At 33.2% G+C, this 22,704-nt stretch overlaps 1 protein-coding gene across 1 annotated transcript in view; it reads left to right on the top strand.

Moving 5' to 3' along the window:
- LOC122536205 (collagen alpha-1(IV) chain) overlaps positions 1–22,383 on the top strand; it is a 98,395-nt gene extending 76,012 nt beyond the window's left edge. Inside the window, exons 7-27 of the mRNA XM_043668370.1 lie at positions 314–475; positions 1,074–1,200; positions 2,027–2,176; positions 2,280–2,456; positions 3,337–3,501; positions 6,150–6,493; positions 7,916–8,168; positions 9,179–9,372; positions 10,363–10,569; positions 10,663–10,768; positions 12,274–12,818; positions 13,530–13,728; positions 14,595–14,794; positions 15,039–15,138; positions 15,541–15,726; positions 16,219–16,511; positions 17,266–17,353; positions 17,425–17,595; positions 18,140–18,325; positions 18,949–19,241; positions 20,071–22,383. Coding sequence (XP_043524305.1) covers positions 314–475; positions 1,074–1,200; positions 2,027–2,176; positions 2,280–2,456; positions 3,337–3,501; positions 6,150–6,493; positions 7,916–8,168; positions 9,179–9,372; positions 10,363–10,569; positions 10,663–10,768; positions 12,274–12,818; positions 13,530–13,728; positions 14,595–14,794; positions 15,039–15,138; positions 15,541–15,726; positions 16,219–16,511; positions 17,266–17,353; positions 17,425–17,595; positions 18,140–18,325; positions 18,949–19,241; positions 20,071–20,607 — 4,683 coding nt within the window. The 3' untranslated portion in view covers positions 20,608–22,383. The remainder of the gene's footprint in view (positions 1–313; positions 476–1,073; positions 1,201–2,026; positions 2,177–2,279; positions 2,457–3,336; positions 3,502–6,149; positions 6,494–7,915; positions 8,169–9,178; positions 9,373–10,362; positions 10,570–10,662; positions 10,769–12,273; positions 12,819–13,529; positions 13,729–14,594; positions 14,795–15,038; positions 15,139–15,540; positions 15,727–16,218; positions 16,512–17,265; positions 17,354–17,424; positions 17,596–18,139; positions 18,326–18,948; positions 19,242–20,070) is intronic.
- Positions 22,384–22,704: the final 321 nt, after the last annotated feature.

Here is a 22,704-nt window from a genome sequence, read left to right as displayed (position 1 = left end):
TGCAAAACCTGGCTGAGTCGGTACGACAGGACGTGACACGAAAATGGTAAGGGGGTGCCGGCACCCCGAAATCGTGGGTCGAAAAGATACATTGTATGTTAGATCTATTCATATATCTCGCCTGTGATGAGATCATCGATCAATGATCGATCGATTCTTGCCACGTCGAGGTCGATTCGCGCCTAAATGTGCCGAGAGAAATTCTCTTTCTCTTGGTAAAGCCAGGAGAGTCCGGAGAGTCGCGAAATGAAAAGATAATCACCGATGGATCATCGCGGTCCTGTTTGTGTGTACGTGTGAAATTTTCGCGCAGGGTCGGCCAGGATTTCCTGGTATTAAAGGTATGAAAGGAGAGCAAGGTGACGACGGACCTAGAGGCAAACAGGGTGTCGAAGGCCCGCCAGGACCAGCAGGCGAAAAGGGAGAGAAAGGAGCTCCAGGCTACGCTGGAAAACCAGGACCCGATGGCTTTCCCGTAAGACTTTCCTTTCACTTTATTTTATACTAAAATTTAGCGAAATTTAGCCATAATTTTGCATCAAATTATATTTGTTTCTTTTCACAGCTTAACACAGATAAATTAAAACTTGTTTTGAACTGGTCGAACGTCAGGATTATTTTCTGAAATAAAATTTGGCGAAATTTAGCTATAATTTTCCATCAAATTAAACGTGTTTTGCTTTTTCTTCATAGCTTCAGATAAATTAAAATAAACGAGAAAGTACCTTATTTTAAACTGGTCGAACGTCAGGATTCTTTTCTGAAATAAAATTTAGCGAAATTTGGGTATAATTTTCCATCAAATTATACGTGTTATTTATTTATTTATTTATTTATTTTCAAAGCTTCAGATAAATTAGAATAAATGAGAAAGTACCTTGCTTCGAAATGGTCAAACGTCAGAATTAATTTCAGAATTAAACCGAAGGAAATCAACGATTGCTACACTGTTTTCCAGTTCGGTGCAATTTGAATAAGAATTGCCGTCGCTGCAGGATAGCTGTAGCGAATTAGACCGCTCTCCGATAGTTGACAGACGTTCGCTTAAAATGTACTTTGCATTTTAAATTCAGGGAGAGTCGGGCGACGCGGGGAATCAAGGACCGCCTGGTAAACAAGGAGCAGCGGGAGAGCCTGGAAAATATATACCGGAACTGGATGAAATAATTCAGGGGAATATTGGAATTCAAGGAGATTTAGGTCTGTGTTTATCCAAAATAAAATTGCGAAGGAAAGCAGAAATAAATCCAACGCGCCTTTCAATTGTCAACGAGACAATTGATAATCACCAAAATATGTACAGCCTGTGTCTGTTTAAAAGTATAGATGGTACGAGAAAAATAGGAAACGTGTGTCGAATAAAAGTTATATTGGATGTTGAAGATCGTATCGATGTCCTTCGTTTCGTCTTCAGATGACCACGGAACCTTCTTCTTTCGATTAGAGATTAGAATTTTTCAATGAGAATTCACAGTGCTTTGTTATATATTCCTATACCTGATGTTCGAACGTTTTCAAAATAAACTCATTATATTCGGTAACATAATATTACATTATAATGTTATAACATATGTTATACTATACTATATACTATGTTATAATATATGTTATACTATCTATATACTATGTTATAAATAATATAATATCTATATAATGTTATAACATATGTTATACTATCTATATACTATGTTATAATATATATTATAATATATGTACAAATTACTGTATTACATTGTATAGAAATTTAGAGGCTCGTAACAATTTATTTAAAAAAAAAAAGCAAGTTTGTAAGATTTTGCAAAGTTTGCAAAGTTTGAGAAACACGCGATAAAAATTGTAGGATTCCATTTAAAAATTTTAATGACACACCTGAATATCTCGAATATCTTGTGACACTGTTACATTCGTTTTCTCGTGTCGTTTATATTTCTCGAGACATTTAGGCGCTCTCAATTTGAACCAGACACACTGTAGATCCACTGTAAACAAGAATTTCGTTGTCAACAATGTCGTCTCTTGCGATTAGGTCCGCCTGGTAGCCCAGGTGAGCCAGGAGTACCAGGTTTACCTGGCAAAGTAGGTTACATCGGGCCGCCTGGTCCTCCAGGACCTTCCGGGCTCCCTGGATTGGCAGGATTAAAAGGATCTTCCATCAAAGGAGAGCCAGGACAAGATGGTTCGTATTCGACGATACGATACTCGTTTATTACACCGACATATGAAATATGTATGAGTGTCGTTGAATTTCTTCTTCTTTCTTTTTCTTCTTCTTTTTCAAGGTCTTACCGGAGAGATGGGCTTGCAAGGTCCACCAGGTTTATCGGGCATATCCGGCCCCGTTGGTCCAAAAGGATTGCCCGGAATAACGATAAGCGGCCCACCAGGCATCGATGGGAAACCTGGATACCCAGGCATTCCTGGATTACCTGGAGATCGCGGTGATCCTGGTTCCCAAGGTACTCTTTTTTTCTTCTTTTACACGTTGATTATTGATCGACAGACTATCGAAATACTAATTAATGAAAATTTTTATTAAAAATGTATCATTTATTATTTATTTTACTATATTTACTATTTTACTATTATTTATTTTACTACTATTATTATTATTTTTTATATTATATTATTATATCACATTATTATTACATTATATTATATTATATATTATATTATGTTATTATTATATTATATTATATTATATATTTATTGTTCATATATTTTACTATTATTTATTTTACTACTATTATTATTACTTTTATACTATATTATTATATAACATTATTATTATATTATATTATGTTATTTTTATATTCTATTATATTATATATTTATTATTCATATATTTTACTATTATTTATTTTACTACTATTATTATTACTTTTATACTCTATTATTATATAACATTATTATTATATTATATATTATTTATTATTTATTATTATTATATATTATATTATGTTATTTTTATATTATATTATATTATATATTTATTATTCACATATTTTACTATTATTTATTTTACTACTATTATTATTTTTATATTATATTATTATATAAAATTATTATTGTATTGTATATTATATATTATTTTTTATTATTTATTTACATTATTATATATTATATTATGTTAATTTTATATTATATTATATATATTTATTTTATATTATATTATATATTATTGTTATTATTTTACTACAATTATTATTATTATTATCTGGCAATTGTTTCTCGCAAAACAAAAGTCAGAGAATTGAGAAATTTAAGTGAAATATACTCTTGACGTTGATTTAATTCCACGTCGTTGATATTAATTTATTACGCGTTTCGATTGATCAGGTCCGAAAGGTTTCCCGGGGAAAGGAAGCAGGATAGGAGGTCCTCAGGGCGAACGTGGTCTGCCAGGATTACCGGGACTCCCCGGACCCGATGGATGGCCCGGTAGGCCAGGGCCCAAGGGTGTGAAAGGTTTTGCAGGAGACGACTGCGGTGTCTGTGCGCCAGGTACGTACATGTTGCATCGATCAACCAAGAAAGGGGGAAAAGTATTTTTCGTCGGCTCTTAAAATCTATGACGATACTAAAGTATTTTAATAACTTAATTTCAACAATTGCGAAGATATTTGAAACAAACCGATTACGAAGTGTCGAAAGACAGAAGACGTTCAATAAGAAACAGTCACCGATCGAATAAAGATGTCAATTTTTTTTTTTTTTAAATCATCTTTACCATCGTTGATCAATCATTCCATCGAGGCTAAATTTCACCGACATATTAGTAATTTTATTATTTAATAAATTTACTCGTAATACGATATAATTTATTATTTGTTTTGCCTGGGTTATACTTACTTAAAACTGAGGAAATGCTGCAAAAAGTTTGGGACAAAAAGTTCTCGACGTGCGTGGCAAGAAATTAAGAAATCTTAAAGCACATACAGTTTTGTCAACTGTGAATTATTTTGACACGTGTGGGACGTTGAACCTCGGCATTATGTTTCAACACCATATCGAGAATCTCTCTCTGCCCTCTAATGGTACATTATTCTATGGCTCCGCTCCATTTCCCACTGTCGAGACAATATCAGCTTACTAGCGTGACTAATGATGATGAGATCTTGAACGGTAAGAACGGTGGACAGTTATTGCTGTATCTTCAACTCGCAATAGGGTTACACGCAGACGTTATCGCGTCTGATAATAAATAACGTGCACTTATCAGTCATTAATCTTGCACACCTCTATCTCATCTATGGAGCCTCGATGCGTTTATAGTTGCGATATGATTGAACGTTGCATTTGAATGTCCAGGCGTGTTTCATCCCTAGACAGAACATAATAAATGCAACAAATCGACAGAGAGAATTCCAGATGAAAAATGTATAAATATAAATTCGACATCGTTTCGTTTCTCCAAGGTCTTTTGCAATTTCCGACGCAAAGTGTCAAGTCACAAAGCGTCGAGTTTTCCCGTCCCGTTGTTGAGAACCGTTTGATCTCCTTGCTCGTTGCTAATGTTATTTCCTTCTCGCTGCGACATCCTCCTCGTTCTCGTGTTCTCAAACGGCGGAACACGACGGAGGAGACAACCGGTGGTAGACGGCGTTTAAAGTCGTTGGTCCTTGTTAGCGTAGCTTCATCAGGCATCTAGAGACTCACCGATACCACCGAGACTCTTTCGAGCACCCTCCGAAAAGGACGCGACGCCCGTCTAAAAGCCGTCAGACGCTATTTACTGCGAGAACTAGCGAAAGACTGAAAGCACTTGAAACAAATCTGTCGGAGAAGGTGAATAATCCGCGCCTACTCTGTCCAGATTTCAATTGCAAAGTCGAACGATTATTATTATTATTATTATTATTATTATTATTATTATTATTATTATTATTATTGTTATTATTATTATTATTACTCGTGACAGGAGTATTCAAACACGTTGAAGTACAAAAAAAAGAAATGATATTTTTAATTTTATTATTTCAATTTTTAGAACCTTCTTCGTAATAATATCATGTGAAAGGAAATTATTAAATGTTCTTGTTATCATTTATTTTAAATATTCTCGTTGTTATTTATTTCAATTTTTACAGTATATATATATAGATAGATAGATAAATAGATAGATAGATATATATACTGAAAAACTTTTTTACATTTTTTAGTATATTTTTTAGTATACAAGATTTTTTAAACCTCTTCATAATAATACCGTATGAAAGAAAATTATTAAATGTTGTTGTTATGATTTATTTTAAATATTCTCGTTATTATTTATTTCAATTTTTATATATACTAAACTAAATTTTTATATATACTAAACAGTATATATACTAAAACTTTACTGTTTTTTAGTATATTTTTTAATATACAAATCTTTAAAACCTCGTAACAATACCATGTGAAAGAAAATTATTAAATATTCTTGTTATCATTTATTTTACATATTCTCGTTACTATTTATTTTATTTCGTTTACTATACAAATCTGTATGACCTTTTCGTAATAATATAATAAAGTTGCTTTATTTTCTCTCCTATTTCTCATTCTACGCTAACTTTCGCAAAAGAAATGCCTACCCTGGTACAGTATATAGTAGTAATAATAATAATACTATTAATCATCATAATACTAATATATAATAATACTAATAATACTGATACTAATAATCATCATAATACTAATATATAACAAAACTAATAATACTAATACTAATAATCATCATAATACTAATATATAATAATACTAATACTAATAATCATCATAATACTAATAATACTAATACTGATAATCATCATAATACTAATAGTACTAATACTAATAATCATCATAATACTAATATATAATAATACTGATAATACTAATACTAATAATCATCATGATACTAATATACAATAATACTGATAATACCAATACTAATAATCATCATAATACTAATAATACTAATACTAATAATCATCATAATACTGATATATAATAATACTAATTATACTAACACCAATAATCATCATAATACTAATATATAATAATACTAATAATCATCATCATAATAATACTAATACAAGTAATAATGACAATGGTACAGTTAATACAAGAATAAAATCAGTCGTCGATTTCAATGGAAAATCGAAAGTTCACTCGCGGTTTCGTTGCAGGGCTGCCTGGTAAGAAGGGTGAACCCGGTGATTCCGGTCTCGACGGATATCCCGGAACGCCGGGCTACCCAGGACTGCCTGGACCGCGCGGGTTCAAAGGCGTGCAGGGTAAACGAGGTGTGATGGGCCCAAGAGGATTGGAAGGTGACAGTGGTCGGCCAGGAATCGCTGGCCCTCAAGGACCAAAGGGTGAAACGGGGAAATTGATACTTCCGGGACCGATGACCAGACTGCCTGGCGACGTTGGCGACAAGGGTTACCCTGGCATCGAAGGACCGCGGGGTTCGCGAGGATCGCCTGGCATTCGCGGTGACACAGGCGCTCCAGGACCTAAGGGAGAGAAGGTAAGTAACAATGGATATTTTTCATTTGCCTCGCCGACAACTTTCTCCGACGGATTCCTTTCGGCGACGGTCAATATTTTTTTCGTAACACGGTCTGTTCGTCCGTAGCACGTGTTTGATCTTTCGACCTCTTTTGAAAAGTTAAAAAGCGATGGAAAAATTCGAACTGCTGCAGTTAGGGTTGTTCGAGTTTATTGAGACAAGTTTGTTATTAATCCTTTGCTCTCGGCAAACTTTCTTTGTGCCATTTACCAGCATCACTTTAAATTGGCACTAATACTATATATATTATATAATATATTATATATTATATTATAATATATATATTATTTATATTATTGATACTATACTGTACTATATACTATGTACTAACCTATATACTATATACTATACTATATACTATATACTATTATTATAAACTATACTATAATATACTATATTATATTATATATTATAAATTGGCACTATACTATTATTATAAACTATACTATAATATACTATATATTGGTACTATATTATATTATAAATTGGTACTATACTATTATTATAAACTATACTATAATATACTATATTATATTATAAATTGGTACTATACTATTGTTATAAACTATACTATAATATACTATATTATATATTGGTACTATATTATATTATAAATTGGTACTATACTATTGTTATAAACTATACTATAATATACTATATTATATTATATATAATTGGTACTATACTAACTGAAACAACTAATTGACATCAGCATTGGAAATAATCATTCAAATTTAACACGAAATTTTGTTAATTACATCCTTCTAACGTATGATACCGGTTGAATTTAAAGCAATCGTGAACATGCACTAGTATCATATACAAGAGTTGAGTTTCAATCTCTGGAAAAAATAACATCCACCACCATTTTTTTGAACTTGCGTAAGAAGCAATGAGAAGTCGAATTTACGTGAATTCGAATTATGTGAATTGTTGAGTGTCAGTTGACTCAGAACTGTCTTGAGAAATTTCTTCTTCTTTCTTCCTTCGTATCGTATAATCTATACAATAAATTATTATTATTTAATATCATCCATTATTATTTACCACATAAACAATAACACTAAAAATATTCGGAACAAAATCTTCCAATATTGATTTCAAATTAATTTCGACATCACTGAAACATTGTTCGCCAAAATAATACCTTAAAATTCAATTTATTGCTTTGCTCTGCACCTTAAACTCCAGACAATTTTCTTCACAATTATATCTTTTGCATTGTTGTGAAAACTGTAAGCATTATTTATTACTTCAGAAGTAATATTATTAATCGTAATAGTCTCTAAACGCGATGTAAAAGGAACGTAACGAAAAATCGGCACTGCACGGAACGTGTTGATTTTCTCTGAGAATAAAGGGCGTTTCGTTTGCTTTCAGGGTGATCATGGTCCTGCAGGATTGCCAGGGAGCGATGGTTTCCCCGCGTTCGATGGTATCCCAGGTTTGCCAGGTGACAACGCGTCGATACCGGTCGTGTTTCTGCGAGGTGTGCCGGGTTTCCCGGGAAGTCCGGGTGTGAAGGGCGGGAAGGGTGAAAAAGGAGGAAAAGGTGAAACCGGCGAATCTTATCCACCGCCGGTTATAAATCTGAAGGGAGACAAAGGGTACAAAGGAATACGAGGCGATATAGGTGAGTATAATCCTAAATAAAAAAGGCCAACGATCTTATCTAAAAAGATTCAACAACGCCCGCAAAAATAACAAAACACAAAATGTGATGTTTCGATCTTTTATTTTTTTTATTTTTGTCTTTCTCTCAAATCTCGAAGTATCGAATCGTTAAGGTAGCAATTATGAAAGTGGCCCAAGTCATGTATTTCTCGTTTTCGAGATATTTGAAAGTTTGCGTTTGAATGAATTGAAAAATATTTTTATACTACGAAAGTATTAATGTAGATATAAATTTAAAAAATGTAAATATATATATATATATATATAAAATATATAAATATAAATTGAAAAATATTTTTATACTACGAAAGTATTAATATAGATATAAATTTAAAAAATGTAAATATATATATATAAAATACATAAATATAAATTGAAAAATATTTTTATACTACGAAAGTATTAATGTAGATATAAATTTAAAAAATGTAAAAATATATATAAAAAAACATATAAATGTAAATTGAAAAATATTTTTATACTACGAAACCAAATATTTCAGGAAATATTTGATCTGGTAAGATGAGAATTTATCACGACTGTAAAATTTTGTAACTTGTAAAGAAATATGATTTTTGAAATGCTTGAAATGATACTTGGACCATTTTCAAAATTAACTGAATGTCTCAAAACTGACTTGCAACAACGAATTATATAATTTTATTATTAAAAAAAAATTTTTTTAATTAAATCTATTAATTCACGTTTTACAATCACGTTTCTAAGTGATTAATTTTCATCATTTTTGATTTTCCTTCTCACCCCTCGGAAATGGGATTTTCAGCCTTGAGTGATTTGAAATATTTCAATTGTTACTTCTTTGAAATTACGTCAGATTATTTTTTTATTTTGAACGAACGTGAAACGCGAAATGACTGACAATAAATTCTTAATTTAGAACACTTTCATAATTAACTGGCGTAAATTCTTCGATGTTTTACGAACACTCGAAATGATTTTACGTTGTAGGGAGGGATGGTGAGAAAGGAGAGCAAGGATGGCCCGGTGACGAAGGATATCAGGGACTACCGGGACTTCCTGGAGTCCGCGGCATATCGCTGCAAGGTCCTGAAGGTTTGAAGGGTTATCCCGGCATGCCTGGAGATCAAGGTCCTCGTGGAACACCGGGTACACCAGGGTCTCAAGGACCTGTCGGTTTCTCGGTATGTGTACAGAAAACATCAACCTTTATAAATTATATATTTATAATATTTATAATATAATTATATACAATATATATAATATTATATATAATATTAATATATAATATATAATATAATAATATATATAATATTATGTTATGTATATTATATATAATATAATACAATATATATAACATAATATTATATATAATTATATTATAAATATTGTAATTATAATATGTTTAATATTATAATATTGTTATAATTATGTTATTATAATATTACATTTAATATTATAATATATTCAATTATAATTATTTATATATATATATATTAATAACCTTTATAAATTATGTCTTTATAATATATTTAATATTATAATATTGTTATAATTATGTTATTATAATATTAAATTTAATACTATAATGTATTTAATTATATTATAATTATTAATATATATATATATATTAATAACCTTTATAAATTATATCTTTGACAATTTTCCAATTGGCTGTTATGAAATACAAGAATGAAGAACATAATTGTGCCATAATTGGATAATGAAAAGATGTTCAAATCATTCAAATTGATACAATTTTGTAAAAAAAGGAAAAGACCATATAATCTCAGTTCCTATATAGAGCTTCCTTCTTTTTTAAAATTTGCATCACGTTGCAAACACAATTAAGGACATTAGAGAAGAATTTCTTTTACGTCACTAAACCCGTCACAGTCAATTCTTGAAGATTGAAATTTCCCTTTTACAACAAGACCCTAAAATTCGCTGTACGAACATTTGTTAAACTGTGGAACTTGGAACGCAAGGGTTAGACGACGAGATGGGAAATTTCCTGAATTTTTGTCGTTCGACGAAATGGTGAGAAATAAAAATCGTAGGGGAAAAGTTTCAAGGGTTTGTTACAAAGTGGAGATCTCGTTTCTTCAAATGATTATGATGAACTCTAATTCCTTTCTCGCTGAACTTAATTAAAAATTATTGACTGTTTATAGGGTCGCTTAGGTAACAAGGGAGATCGCGGAGACCCGGGATCAAATCAGACGTACGGCGATTACGGATTAACTGGTTGGGCCGGTGATAAAGGAAACATCGGCGACGCTGGACCTAGAGGTTTGCAGGGTAGGCCCGGATTGGATGGAGTGAAAGGCGTGAAAGGTGGCAAAGGAGCTCCTGGTTCGGAAGGACTGCCCGGACTTCAGGTACAATTGCACTGATTCTTAATCAGAGAACGACGATTTGATTATATGTATGTACAATATTTGAGATCCTCGAGATTTAACATTGATCAACAGGGAGCCAAAGGTCAACGAGGCGACAGCGTTCAGGGAGTTAGAGGCTTCCCTGGAATACCTGGACAACCTGGAATGCCCGGGCGAATGGGAGAAATCGGTAGACCAGGTACGATCGCCTGATTTTTATTAATTTAAGGAAAAACTACGTTATAATTAAATAATTATAATTGACGTATAATTAAATAATTAAAATAATTATAATGTACGTGCAACTAAATAATTAATATAATTATAATGTACGTATAACTAAATAATTAAAATAATTACAATGTACGTATAACTAAATAATTGAAATAATTATAATGTATGTATAACTAAATAATTGAAATAATTATAATGTACGTATAACTAGTAATTAATAATTCAAGTAATTAAAATAATTATAATGTACGTATAACTAAATAATTATAATAATTATAATGTACATAAAACTAAATAATTATAATAATTATAATGTACGTAAAACTAAATAATTCAAATAATTATAATTAAATAATTAAAATAATTATAATTAAATAATTAAAATAATTATAATTGAATAATTAAAATAATTATAATTGAATAATTAAAATAATTATAATTATAATTAAATAATTAAACTAATTATAATTATAATTAAATAATTATATAATTGTAATTAAATAATTACATAATAATAATAAAATAATTACTTTCTTTGATTAATTTAAACTGACAAAGCTACATAACTAGATTGTGGCTGTTTAATAGTTAAAAAATTGGAATAGTTTAAATAGTTAGAAGATTAGAATACTTTAAATACGTTAAAAGATTAGAATTAAATTCAGTGCCTATGCTATAACGAGCTTTTATCCTGCAAACGTTTCACTCCACGCGAAGCGGAGGTTCTTCAATTTTTCCATTTCGCATTTAAAGATGACGAATTATCACTGGAATCGCGATCGACATCCGATTTCAAGTTTCAAACGCGTGAGAGAAATTTGATCGAGCGAGTCTCCGCGGATTCATGGGCGACTGTAGACAAGGATTAGTCGTAACGCGCGATAAATGAAAGCTCTTTTGCGATAGGTGGATTCCCATCGGCAAGAGCCAGGCAAATCCAAACTTTACGAATTCTCGATAGCGATGATATTTCACCTACTTGACCGTTCGTTTTTTTTTAAAAATTGGTTGTTTATAATATCTGAGGATATTAACACAAAGCCGAATAAGAATTGAAACATATACATGTGTATGATGGATCGAAATAATTCCAGCGCGCGTAATTCAACATAATCAGAAATATATGTATACACGAGAAGAACATGGGAAAAAATTAATCGAAATGCACGGAAAAGAAATTCGAATCCACCGAGAAAATTCGATCCGTTGTATTATCGCGAATACAATTGAACAAAAAATATGTGGAAACCTAAAATTTCAATTGGAAAAACTTAAATACATACGTCTCACTTCGTATCACGATCTCCACTCATCCGTGTCTCTTCATCTGCCTTCGTGATAAATTTTTCAAATTGTAAATAGACTTCACGGTATACTCCACAGTTTGGACATATTTCGACACTATCATTATGTCGCGTTCTCTTCGTTTCTGCGAGATGATTGAAAAAAAATCTCTGCTCCCTCCTCCAGGTTCCTACGGAACGTTGGGATTCGACGGGATGAAGGGCCTGAAGGGAGAGATCGGTCTCAAGGGGCGCAGCGGCGAGGAGGGTGACATTGGACCGATGGGCTACTTGGGAAGAGACGGTGTCGCGGGTCTGCCTGGTCCACCGGGGCCGAAAGGTGACATTGGCGAGATCGGCGAGTCCGGCCCGCCCGGATGGCCTGGCCTCGAAGGGATATCCGGAACGTTAGGAGCCAAGGGAGAACCGGGAGACGTTGGACCCGAGGGTATCGTTGGCATTATGGGACTACCTGGTCCAAAGGGCATCCCTGGAGACATCGGGCCAGATGGTTTGGACGGGCCGCCCGGTGAAAACGCGTTCAGCGGGCCGCAAGGTGACATTGGCGAGCCTGGTTTCATGGGAGAGATCGGGCCTCCCGGTACGCCGGGCATGGACGGACGACGCGGTATACCTGGTGAACCGGCAATATCGATAAATGGCAAGCCTGGACCGAAAGGGGAGAAAGGTGAAATTGGCTTCGACGGTTTCAACGGGCTAGCCGGGCTGAAAGTAAGTTTCTTAGTGACGACCGATGGTTAGAAGCTACACTGTTCGCGAAAATTAGGGGATATTTCAAAACGAATACGAAGCACTTGATTTCTTTTTTTTTTTTTTTTTTTTTTTATTAAACAAGAACAGATCAGAAGATATTACGTCGTTTGTTACTTTTTTTTTATCGCTTCATATTCATTTTGAAATATCCCCTAATTTTTATGAGCAGTATATATATATATATATATAGTAGATTTGCATCGCACTATAGCAGCGTAAACGTTATAAATTATTGCTTAAAGTTACATTAGAACAAAATTCAGAGTAAAGTTGCTGTGCATTGGAATCCATTTAAATTGGATAGAAAGATTTGTGCAATTAATTAATCCAGTTAATTTATATTTTACGATTTTATTCGTGATAGACGAAATAAGATTTAGAGGTAATATAAGTTGTTGCAAAATTGCATTAGAACAAAATCCAGAGTAAAGTTGCTGTCCATTGGAATCCATTTAAATTGGATAGAAAGATTTGTGCAATTAATTAATCCAGTTAATTTATATTTTACGATTTCATTCGTGATAGACGAAATAAGATTTAGAGGTAATATAACTTGTTGCAAAATTACATTTAGAACAAAATCCAGAGTAAAGTTGCTATACACTGGGATCGTTTAAATTGGATGGAAAAATTTTGATGCAATTAATTGTGTTTGTTCGTTTGATATAGGGAGAGGTAGGTGACATGGGTCCGGATGGCTTGAAAGGGCCGCGAGGAGATTGGGGGTTGAAGGGTAGGCCCGGGGCACTTGGTATTCATGGTTTCCACGGCGTGAAGGGTGAACGAGGCCCGATAGGGCCGCCTGGTTACGACGGGCCTAAAGGTAAAAGGGGATTGGATGGCGATCCAGGTCGAATGGGTTTACCAGGTAAGTTCTCCACTTACGTTCGAGATTATTTTACCTTCCTAAAGTATACAGCGGTCACTGAATGATATAAAGCCAAAATAACTTTTACAAACAAGTATTTTTTCAATTTTCTATCATTTCATTTGGAAATATAGTTAATGGATTTGTTTCCAGTATTTTTAATCTCCAAGAGATGCTCTGTAACCTACAAAAAGAGAAGATAAGAAATATTTAAAATTAACAAGTTACGACCCTCAATTTTTTAGTGACCACTCTGCATAAAAGTATAAAAGTATAAAAGTATAGAAGTATAGAAGTATAAAAGTATAAAAGTATAGAAGTATAAAAGTGTAAGAGTATAAAAGTATAAAAGTATAAAAGTGTAAAAGTATAAAAGTATAAAAGTGTAAAAGTATAAAAGTATAAAAGTATAAAAGTATAGAAGTATAAGAGTATAAAAATATAAAAGTATAGAAGTATAAAAGTGTAAGAGTATAAAAGTATAAAAGTATAAGAGTATAAAAGTATAAAAGTATAAAAGTATAGAAGTATAAAAGTGTAGGAGTATAAAAGTATAGAAGTATAAAAGTATAAAAGTATAGAAGTATAAAAGTATAAAAGTATAGAAGTATAAAAGTGCAAGAATATAAAGGTATAAAAATATAAAAATATAAAAGTGTAAGAGCATAAAGGTATAAAAGTATACAAGTATAAAAGTATAAAAGTATAAAAGTGAGATTGTATATGAGAGAAGTATAATATACGAGTAAGATTTCAAAATTCAAGTCCATGCTTCTCTCGTATTTGAAATTACAAGAATAAGAGCACACGAAGGAGAGGGAATTATTTGGAATTATTCACATGTGAATTTTATTATTTTACTCGAGGAATGCCTGGCGATCCGGGCCCTAGAGGGTTCCCCGGTTTAATGGGCGCGCCAGGGCCCAAAGGAATGGTTGGTGAACCGGGTCCGCCATCGTACGGCACAGCGGAGAGGGGTGACTTTGGTATTCCTGGTCTCAATGGCTTGCAAGGTGAAAAGGGAATGCGAGGTGAACCTGGTTTCCCGGGATTGCCTGGACGAAAGGTACGTGAGTAAAAGGTTATTAATTAAAAATGGGGCATTCTTCATAAAGTTTATTATTAAAAAAGTTAAGAAAGGTAAAGGCAAGGTACGCGAGTAACCTTCAAAAAAGTCATTCTTCGCGGATTTATTATTAAAAATGTTTCATTCCTTGAAAATGAAGCGAGCACAGTTCACCTTGTATGTACAATTTATCTCCCATTTCAAAACTGATCGATAAATTTCTTATATAATAATAATGTTACAGGGCATGGAAGGTAATATTGGATTACCTGGACTTGATGGATTCCCAGGTTTGCCAGGTTTCCCGGGTCTTCCCGGCGATCAAGGACCTCAAGGTTTCCCAGGTAAAAAAGAAAAAAACGCGAATCACGTTTCTCAACTTTTTAGTTGATTATTTTTATTGTGTTAATTTTACTTTTAACATTTCATCAATGGTAGAAATAAATATTATAAGTAAATGTGAAAAATATGAAACACAAGTATTATAATAATTATACTTGTCACATTTACTTATAATATTTATTTATAAATATTATAATATTATATTAAATATTATAAATATTAATAAATATTATAATATTATATTAAATATTATAAATATTAATAAATATTATATTATATTAAATATTATAAATATTAATAAATATTATAATATTATATTTTTATTATATATTAAATATATATATTGTACGTGGATAATTGCAAGTAAATGTCTGCGTGTACTTATGCGCATACTTGTTCTCCAGGATTAACTGCCGAGTACGTTGAGCCAGGTGAAGATGGTGTACCCGGGTTAGATGGACTGCCCGGTATTCCAGGAATTCATGGACAAAAAGGTGCGCCCGGCGAGTACGGATACAATGGTCCTAAAGGAATTGTAGGAGATATCGGTATCAGCATACGCGGTCCGAAAGGGCTTCCAGGAGACGAAGGTGATTATTCTCCTCTCCTAATTATTTAATTTCCGATTTATTGTTCGAAGAAAATTCGTACAACTGCGAACGCTTACGCCTCTGTGTGAGAAATGTGTCAAAACGTGATATTATGCCAAAGCATGTCAGTTCTCTTACTTCTTATTACAATATTAGTTAGTATTTCTCTGTCGATAATATAATATTCACTTCATAATAATACTTTTATATAATATTAAATATTTATATATAATTATTATATATATTATATACATTATAATAATATAAATGTATATATTATATATATTATAATATAAATTACAATAGAAACATTATAATAATATAAATGTATATATTATATAATAATATAAATATATATATATTATATATATTATAATAACATAATATTTATTCGTAATAATACTTTTCGACGTAATTAGATATTAATTAAATTATAATTCTAATCAGACAAACAAATATTTGATTAAAATATTTCTTCTTTCGTGCATGTAGGTCCAGTAGGTTTCGATGGTTACCCTGGAGCTCCAGGACTGGATGGATTGGAGGGAATTGTCGGACCATCGGGAGAGAAAGGCGACACAGGAGACGCTGGATTGCCTGGTATCTCGATTAAAGGAACTGAAGGAGAGCCAGGATTGCCTGGATTCGTTGGTAGGAAAGGAGAACGCGGGCAAAAAGGTGAGCCAGGTTACCCTGGACTCCCAAGTGCGCCTGCACCAAGAGGAGAACCCGGCGACGACGGAAGCGAGGGTCCACCTGGCCCGCCAGGACCTCCAGGACCAAAAGTCAGTTGTTTCGATTATTTACATTCATCCCGACGTATAATCTCGACATTCAAAAGAATATTTGTATAATAAACGGAACATAGAGTGGCCAGTGAAAAACTGAAGGGTTTGAAAAGGTCATAACCTGTTCATTTCCAATCTTTTTTAGTTCCATCCTTTTCTGTAGGTTAAAATTTATGTATGATTTCAACGTATGATGATTTCCAACAACCGAGTAAATAGAATCATAAAATATTTAAGAAACGTGTACTTGTAAAAGTTATTTTTGTTTTATGTCATTCAGTCTTTCAATGACCACCCTATAAGTATGTCTAGCGAATATTATATATATAGTATTATATATTTTTTATATATATCTAATAGTACATGTATGTATAATATAATATAGATAATATATTATAATATATTAATATATACTATATATTATACTATATATTATAATATACTATATATATATATACTATATATTAATGTATTATAATATAATATATTAATATATATACTATAGTAATAATAATATGTGTGTGTGTGTGTGTGTATTATTAATTATTATATTATTATTAGTAATAATATAATAAATATATATAATATATATAATAATATATATAATATATATAATAATATATATAATATATATAATATAATAAATATATTATTATTAGTAATATTAAACATTCGAACAAACGTGCGACTTATATACCCGCGAGTGAATTTTTTAGAGAATTTACACGAATTCTCTGCACATACGTTTTAGGGGCCGAAAGGAGATCGTGGTATTAACCCCTTCTCGCCTTTCCCAAGGAAAGGCTTACCGGGAGATGAAGGACTTCCAGGACTGCCAGGTATCGTAACAAACAACGACATTGTACGAAACAACGACATCCAAGAGTCACACGAACGATCTTTCGCGCAGGTTTCCCTGGGCTTCAAGGGAAGGTAGGCGAACCAGGAGAAGACGGAGTTCCCGGATTGGAGGGAGAACCCGGGATGATAGGGCTTCCAGGTTTCCCGGGGCCAGACGGCAAGGATGGCCCCCCTGGTTTCCCTGGAGCTCGTGGCGCGGTTGGACGTCAAGGACTTCCGGGTAAGGAACTTGTTAACAATATAATAAGCCTCTCGTCCGTTTTCGTTAGATTAGTTTGGTAGTTTAATAATGTCAGAAGATAGAATTTCAAAAAATCGTTTTTGATGAATAATTTCATATTTATTTAAGAATTATAAAATCTATATTTAAATATATTAAATTGTTGTTGTTTACTTTTAATAAAATGTATATTTATATATTTTAAATTTTTAGTTACATATATTTGTATAATTTTATATATATATATAAATTAAGATTAAATAAACGAAGTTATGTTGAAAATTAAATCTAAAAAAAATATTTTTGTAATGAAATATTTATAAACTTTTAATCAATTTAAATTGAAAATTATAAATTTAAAAATTGAAAATAATTTTTCTTAATAATATTACAATTACTATTGTAAATATTATACAAAAATTATATAAAAATTATACAAATATTATAATATTATAAATGTTATACAAAAATAATAAATTCTTAACGCATAAAAATATAATCTGTCACGTACGAGCCGTAAATACGATAAATTTTTAATTCGTAGGACCACCTGGAGTAAGAGGGGCTCCTGCACCACCAGCGCCAGGCCCTCGAAACAGAGGTTTCTTCTTCGCCAGACACTCGCAATCCGAAATGATACCAGTGTGCCCGCAGAACACGGTGAAACTTTGGGACGGTTTCTCGTTTTTGCATATAATGGGCGAAGGATATTCCTACGGGCAGGATCTTGGTAAGAAAGAGATCGGGTGTTTGAAAAACTTCCCAATAATTCGAATACCTTGTAGTTAAATAAATTATGAAACAGCCCCGCTAAGAAATCTTGGAACAAGCGCTCTACTTGCAAGATAAAAGCAGTACAATGAATGCAAATTACAAATTTGTATTTATTGCACTATTTGTAAATTATGAATTTATATTTATTGTACAATAAATATAACATAAATTACAATGCAAAATGTAAAAATAGGAATTGTATATGCAATATACAATACAGAACATAAATTGTTGTATTTACAATAAATACATTACATATACAACATAATTAAATACTATAAATACCTTATAGTATCATAGTATATACTGAATAAAGACTCTATTATATTATATTAATATATCATTATTAATCATTGTTACTAATATTAATATATCAATATTATTGACTATTATTATTAATAATTAATTGATATATAAGTATTATTGTTAATCATTATTAATATATTATTATATATTGTATATTCCATTGTTATATTATTACAATATGTATTGTATTATATTGTTTTATTAGAAACATTACAATATGTATTATAAAGTATACACGCACGATGATTTAACTTATGATGATTTAATTTCCAGGCACGGCCGGAAGCTGTCTCAGGAAATTCTCCACCATGCCTTTCACATTCTGTACTTTGCAAAATGTGTGCGACTACGCGAATAAGAACGACTACAGCTACTGGCTGAGCACGACAGAACCTATGCCGATGTCGATGGCGCCGATACCAGCGCCGGAAGTCGGAAGATACCTCTCAAGATGCTCCGTCTGCGAGGCCTCGACTCGCGTGATCGCTGTCCACAGTCAATCTATGGCTATACCAGAGTGTCCCGGTGGTTGGGAAGAACTTTGGATCGGATACAGCTTCCTCATGGTAAGTACACGACGTCATCTCATCCAGATTTAATCCTTTTGCAGATCGAATTCACCTTTTGCAGATAAACTTACTCACTATTGAAGTAAAGTAACACTATTTCGTCGTTTTGTTTTTTTTTTTTTTTTTTTTTTTTTTTTTAGTGATTTAACACTACCGATGATCAAAGCGTGAGAATGAAAATAAAAGGAACAGGCTCCTATTTATATATTTTACTGAAAATCCACTATTACAAATTTACAAATTATAAAATTTTTCCATGAAAAATTCTAAATTAGTCATTTCGACCGTTTTGGTAGTTCTAACATTAATTACTTGTGCGAGCTAGCAGTTGAAAGCCGGCCAACTGATACTTTGCACAATATACTTTAACTAATTTTCTAAATCATGAACATTTGGTAGATGCTTTCAATCATTCTGTTGTTGTAATCAACTGTCACTCCTACAGATTTGTCACAATTATTACAGTAATTTAATATGTATATAAAACTAGCCTGCTCAGTGGCCATTATAAATGAACCATTATAGATGAATCTACGTAATGTCCATATCCACTTACTTTAATATCAGACGTTATTTAAGTGCAATAAAATTTTGATTCCGGAGTAACAACTTGTCGCCGGATATTATTTTTCACAACAAAATGGAAACAAATTTGCAGAGAAACACATTGATTTGCAAAAAGAAAGAGTGAACACGATCTGATAAAAGGGTCAATTTACAGCGCAAAATGACGAGTATCATCTGCAGAAAGAGAAAAAAAAAGGAGAACCTGCAGACAGATAAAAAGAACATAAATAAAGCCCTTAAACGAGCAACGAATTTTCAGCATCGAGACGCAGGGGGACGCGGATACGGCCAGTCGCTGGTCTCGCCCGGTTCCTGCCTCGAGGAATTCCGCGTCCGACCGTTCATCGAGTGCCACGGTTTCGGCACGTGCAACTACTACTCCACTGCCACGTCCTTCTGGCTGACAATCATCAAGGACGGCGACATGTTCCGCAGGCCGATACCACAGACGTTGAAAACCGACCACACGTCGCGGGTGAGTCGTTGCGCGGTGTGCCTTCGACGACGGGTCACCGAAGATCATCGCCAAGACGTCGGCCGAGTGCCGAGGCCATTCACGCCGAACGGTCAGAGGGAGCAGCAGCAAGTCGGCAACGTTCAGTACCCGTACTCGCAACAGCAACAGCAACAGCAACAACAGAGCCAACGTTATTATCCGAACTATCAGTACCAGAGGTTGGGCCCGGTAGGAAGAACCAGAGGGCCGAACAGACGCGTGCCGTATCAATATCGAAGGAAAGGCAGACTACGTAAACCCGAGCGGACGACAGAGTCGCCGCAGGAAACGGTTGCTTAAAAGCAACGATCGAGAGAGAGGGATTCGTCATTCACTTTTGACGTACATTCGAACGTCTGAAGTTCTCGGGAGCTAGTTAAAACCGCGGGATTTAATTCACTTTCACTGCTAAAGGCGTGTATATATACGCCCTCACAAGTCGGTCCGTATACACGAAAGGCGTATCTATACGCTATTATATTAGTCGCAACGTCTAACAGTAGAATATCGCGCCCGTCTATAACTGATGGTTCGCTCCGAAAGTGCGCCTCAGTGAAAAGATTAACGCTTTAACCTTAAAGGTTGCCGCGCACGTCGTGGAATTTTTTTGTTTCCCAAAATTGCGATGTATTTCCAGTATATTCAAACGAAAGAAAATTGGCAAGTAACAAACAATAGATTTGTCGTTTCTGTCCACCGATATACGTACCGAGACGAGTTCAGAGAGAAAGCGACGAATTGGTCACTCGTTATGGTCCGCAATCAGCTGCCAGTGGGCGAATGGTTTTGGAAGTCCCTTAACGCGTAAATTCTAAATTCAAGCAGTGACGAGTGTCACACGTCGAACTGCCTAGACCACATTTCGCTATAGGCTCTGATAACACCTCGAGGATATCGGTGAAACGTGAAAATTTTATTTGCACATCGAGATCTTCCGGGGCTCATCGAGGCTTCGAGTCACGTTCAAAGTGTTTCGAAACTCTTCGTCACTGGAAACTGGCGAGTCTGTGTGCGTGTGTACATATAACAAGATATTCCGAGTCTGTTAGTTAAGTTATCGCAAGTCTGTTCCACATAATGGCGTAGTCGAGGAACGCGAAGGACCATTCGTCGTTTTTAATGCCAAAAATACGACACGACTACGGGGACGAACGTCCTCCCGCTGAAACTGCCAATCGAACCCGCGTTCGAACGATCGAGTCTTAAATTAACTGTTAATTCAGTGTATCATATGTATCGCTATTTTATCTTGTAACACTTTACTTGTCTATGTATTTACATCGAATAAAGATCGTTTTATAGAAGCTACCGAACGCCGAAATGGCCTGACGATTCTCGAGAGGCGAGGCGTTACGAATTTTCTGTTCGACTCGGTCTCTTTCGTCATTCTTTTCTTTTTTTTTTTTTTTGAAAAGAATAATTATATACAAATTTATTTTTTAGATAGGAAAATTTAAATTAACAATTTACAGAATTGGAATAAATTATAAATTAATTTTCTCTAAATCACTCTAGATTAGAATAATTCACAAAATTGTTCCGCGATTGTTAAAGTTTAAAGAATAACGCGGATCAACATTCTTTTTTTTTTTTTTTCTATTAAACAGTGGAAGCTTGGAATTATCCTACTCGTTCAAATAACAGGTATTTACACGAAAGCTTCTGTTTGCCTTGTTAGTCGATGGACACAATTTAAATCCTTCTGCGAACTTACGAATACACGCGTACACGAAAGAGACCTAAGAAAATTTTCTTACTAATTTGCTTCTGAACTTTGCTTAAGAAAACATTCTCTTCTTCGTTTCCTCTCTGTCTTCAAATTGTGCCAAGATTGGAATGAAAAAAAAAATCTGCTACTATCTATCACTATTTAAAAGTCATTGTATAACTCTGTATAATAATTATATACGTGTAACTGTCGACCTTATGCTTGATGCATATTTAGAAGAGAACCGTAAGAGACAAATATAAGGAAAACTATCGCGCGTAACAGTAAGAGACAACTCTGATTTTATATTTATATACATATATGTATGTATCGCTATTTTAAGTAAGAAAATATATTAGTTATTCAAACTGACGTGCCCTTGACGTGTATCACACACGACGACGTGCTTTCAGTTTCATGCAAGAGTAAAAAAAAAAAAAAAAAAAAAAAAACTTGAACCAAAAAAAAAAAAAAAAAAAAAAACAACTTGAACCTTTGGCCAAATCGGATCGGTGAAAGATCGAAGTTTGAAGGAATGGATAATCAGTGACAATCCGGTTGTGCGGTGACATCCGAAAGGAAAATAAAGCACATGAAAACTAATTACAGTTTTAATGATCGAACCCGCGCGGACCAGGCGCGAACTTCCAAAATAAACGTACACGTGAGAGATCGATATTATATTTATA

This window comes from Frieseomelitta varia, unplaced genomic scaffold, assembly GCF_011392965.1.
Source record: "Frieseomelitta varia isolate USP_RPSP 00005682 unplaced genomic scaffold, Fvar_1.2 scaffold_811, whole genome shotgun sequence".
Classification (NCBI taxonomy): Eukaryota; Metazoa; Arthropoda; class Insecta; order Hymenoptera; family Apidae; genus Frieseomelitta; species Frieseomelitta varia.
This window is presented reverse-complemented; position numbering and strand designations above follow the sequence as displayed.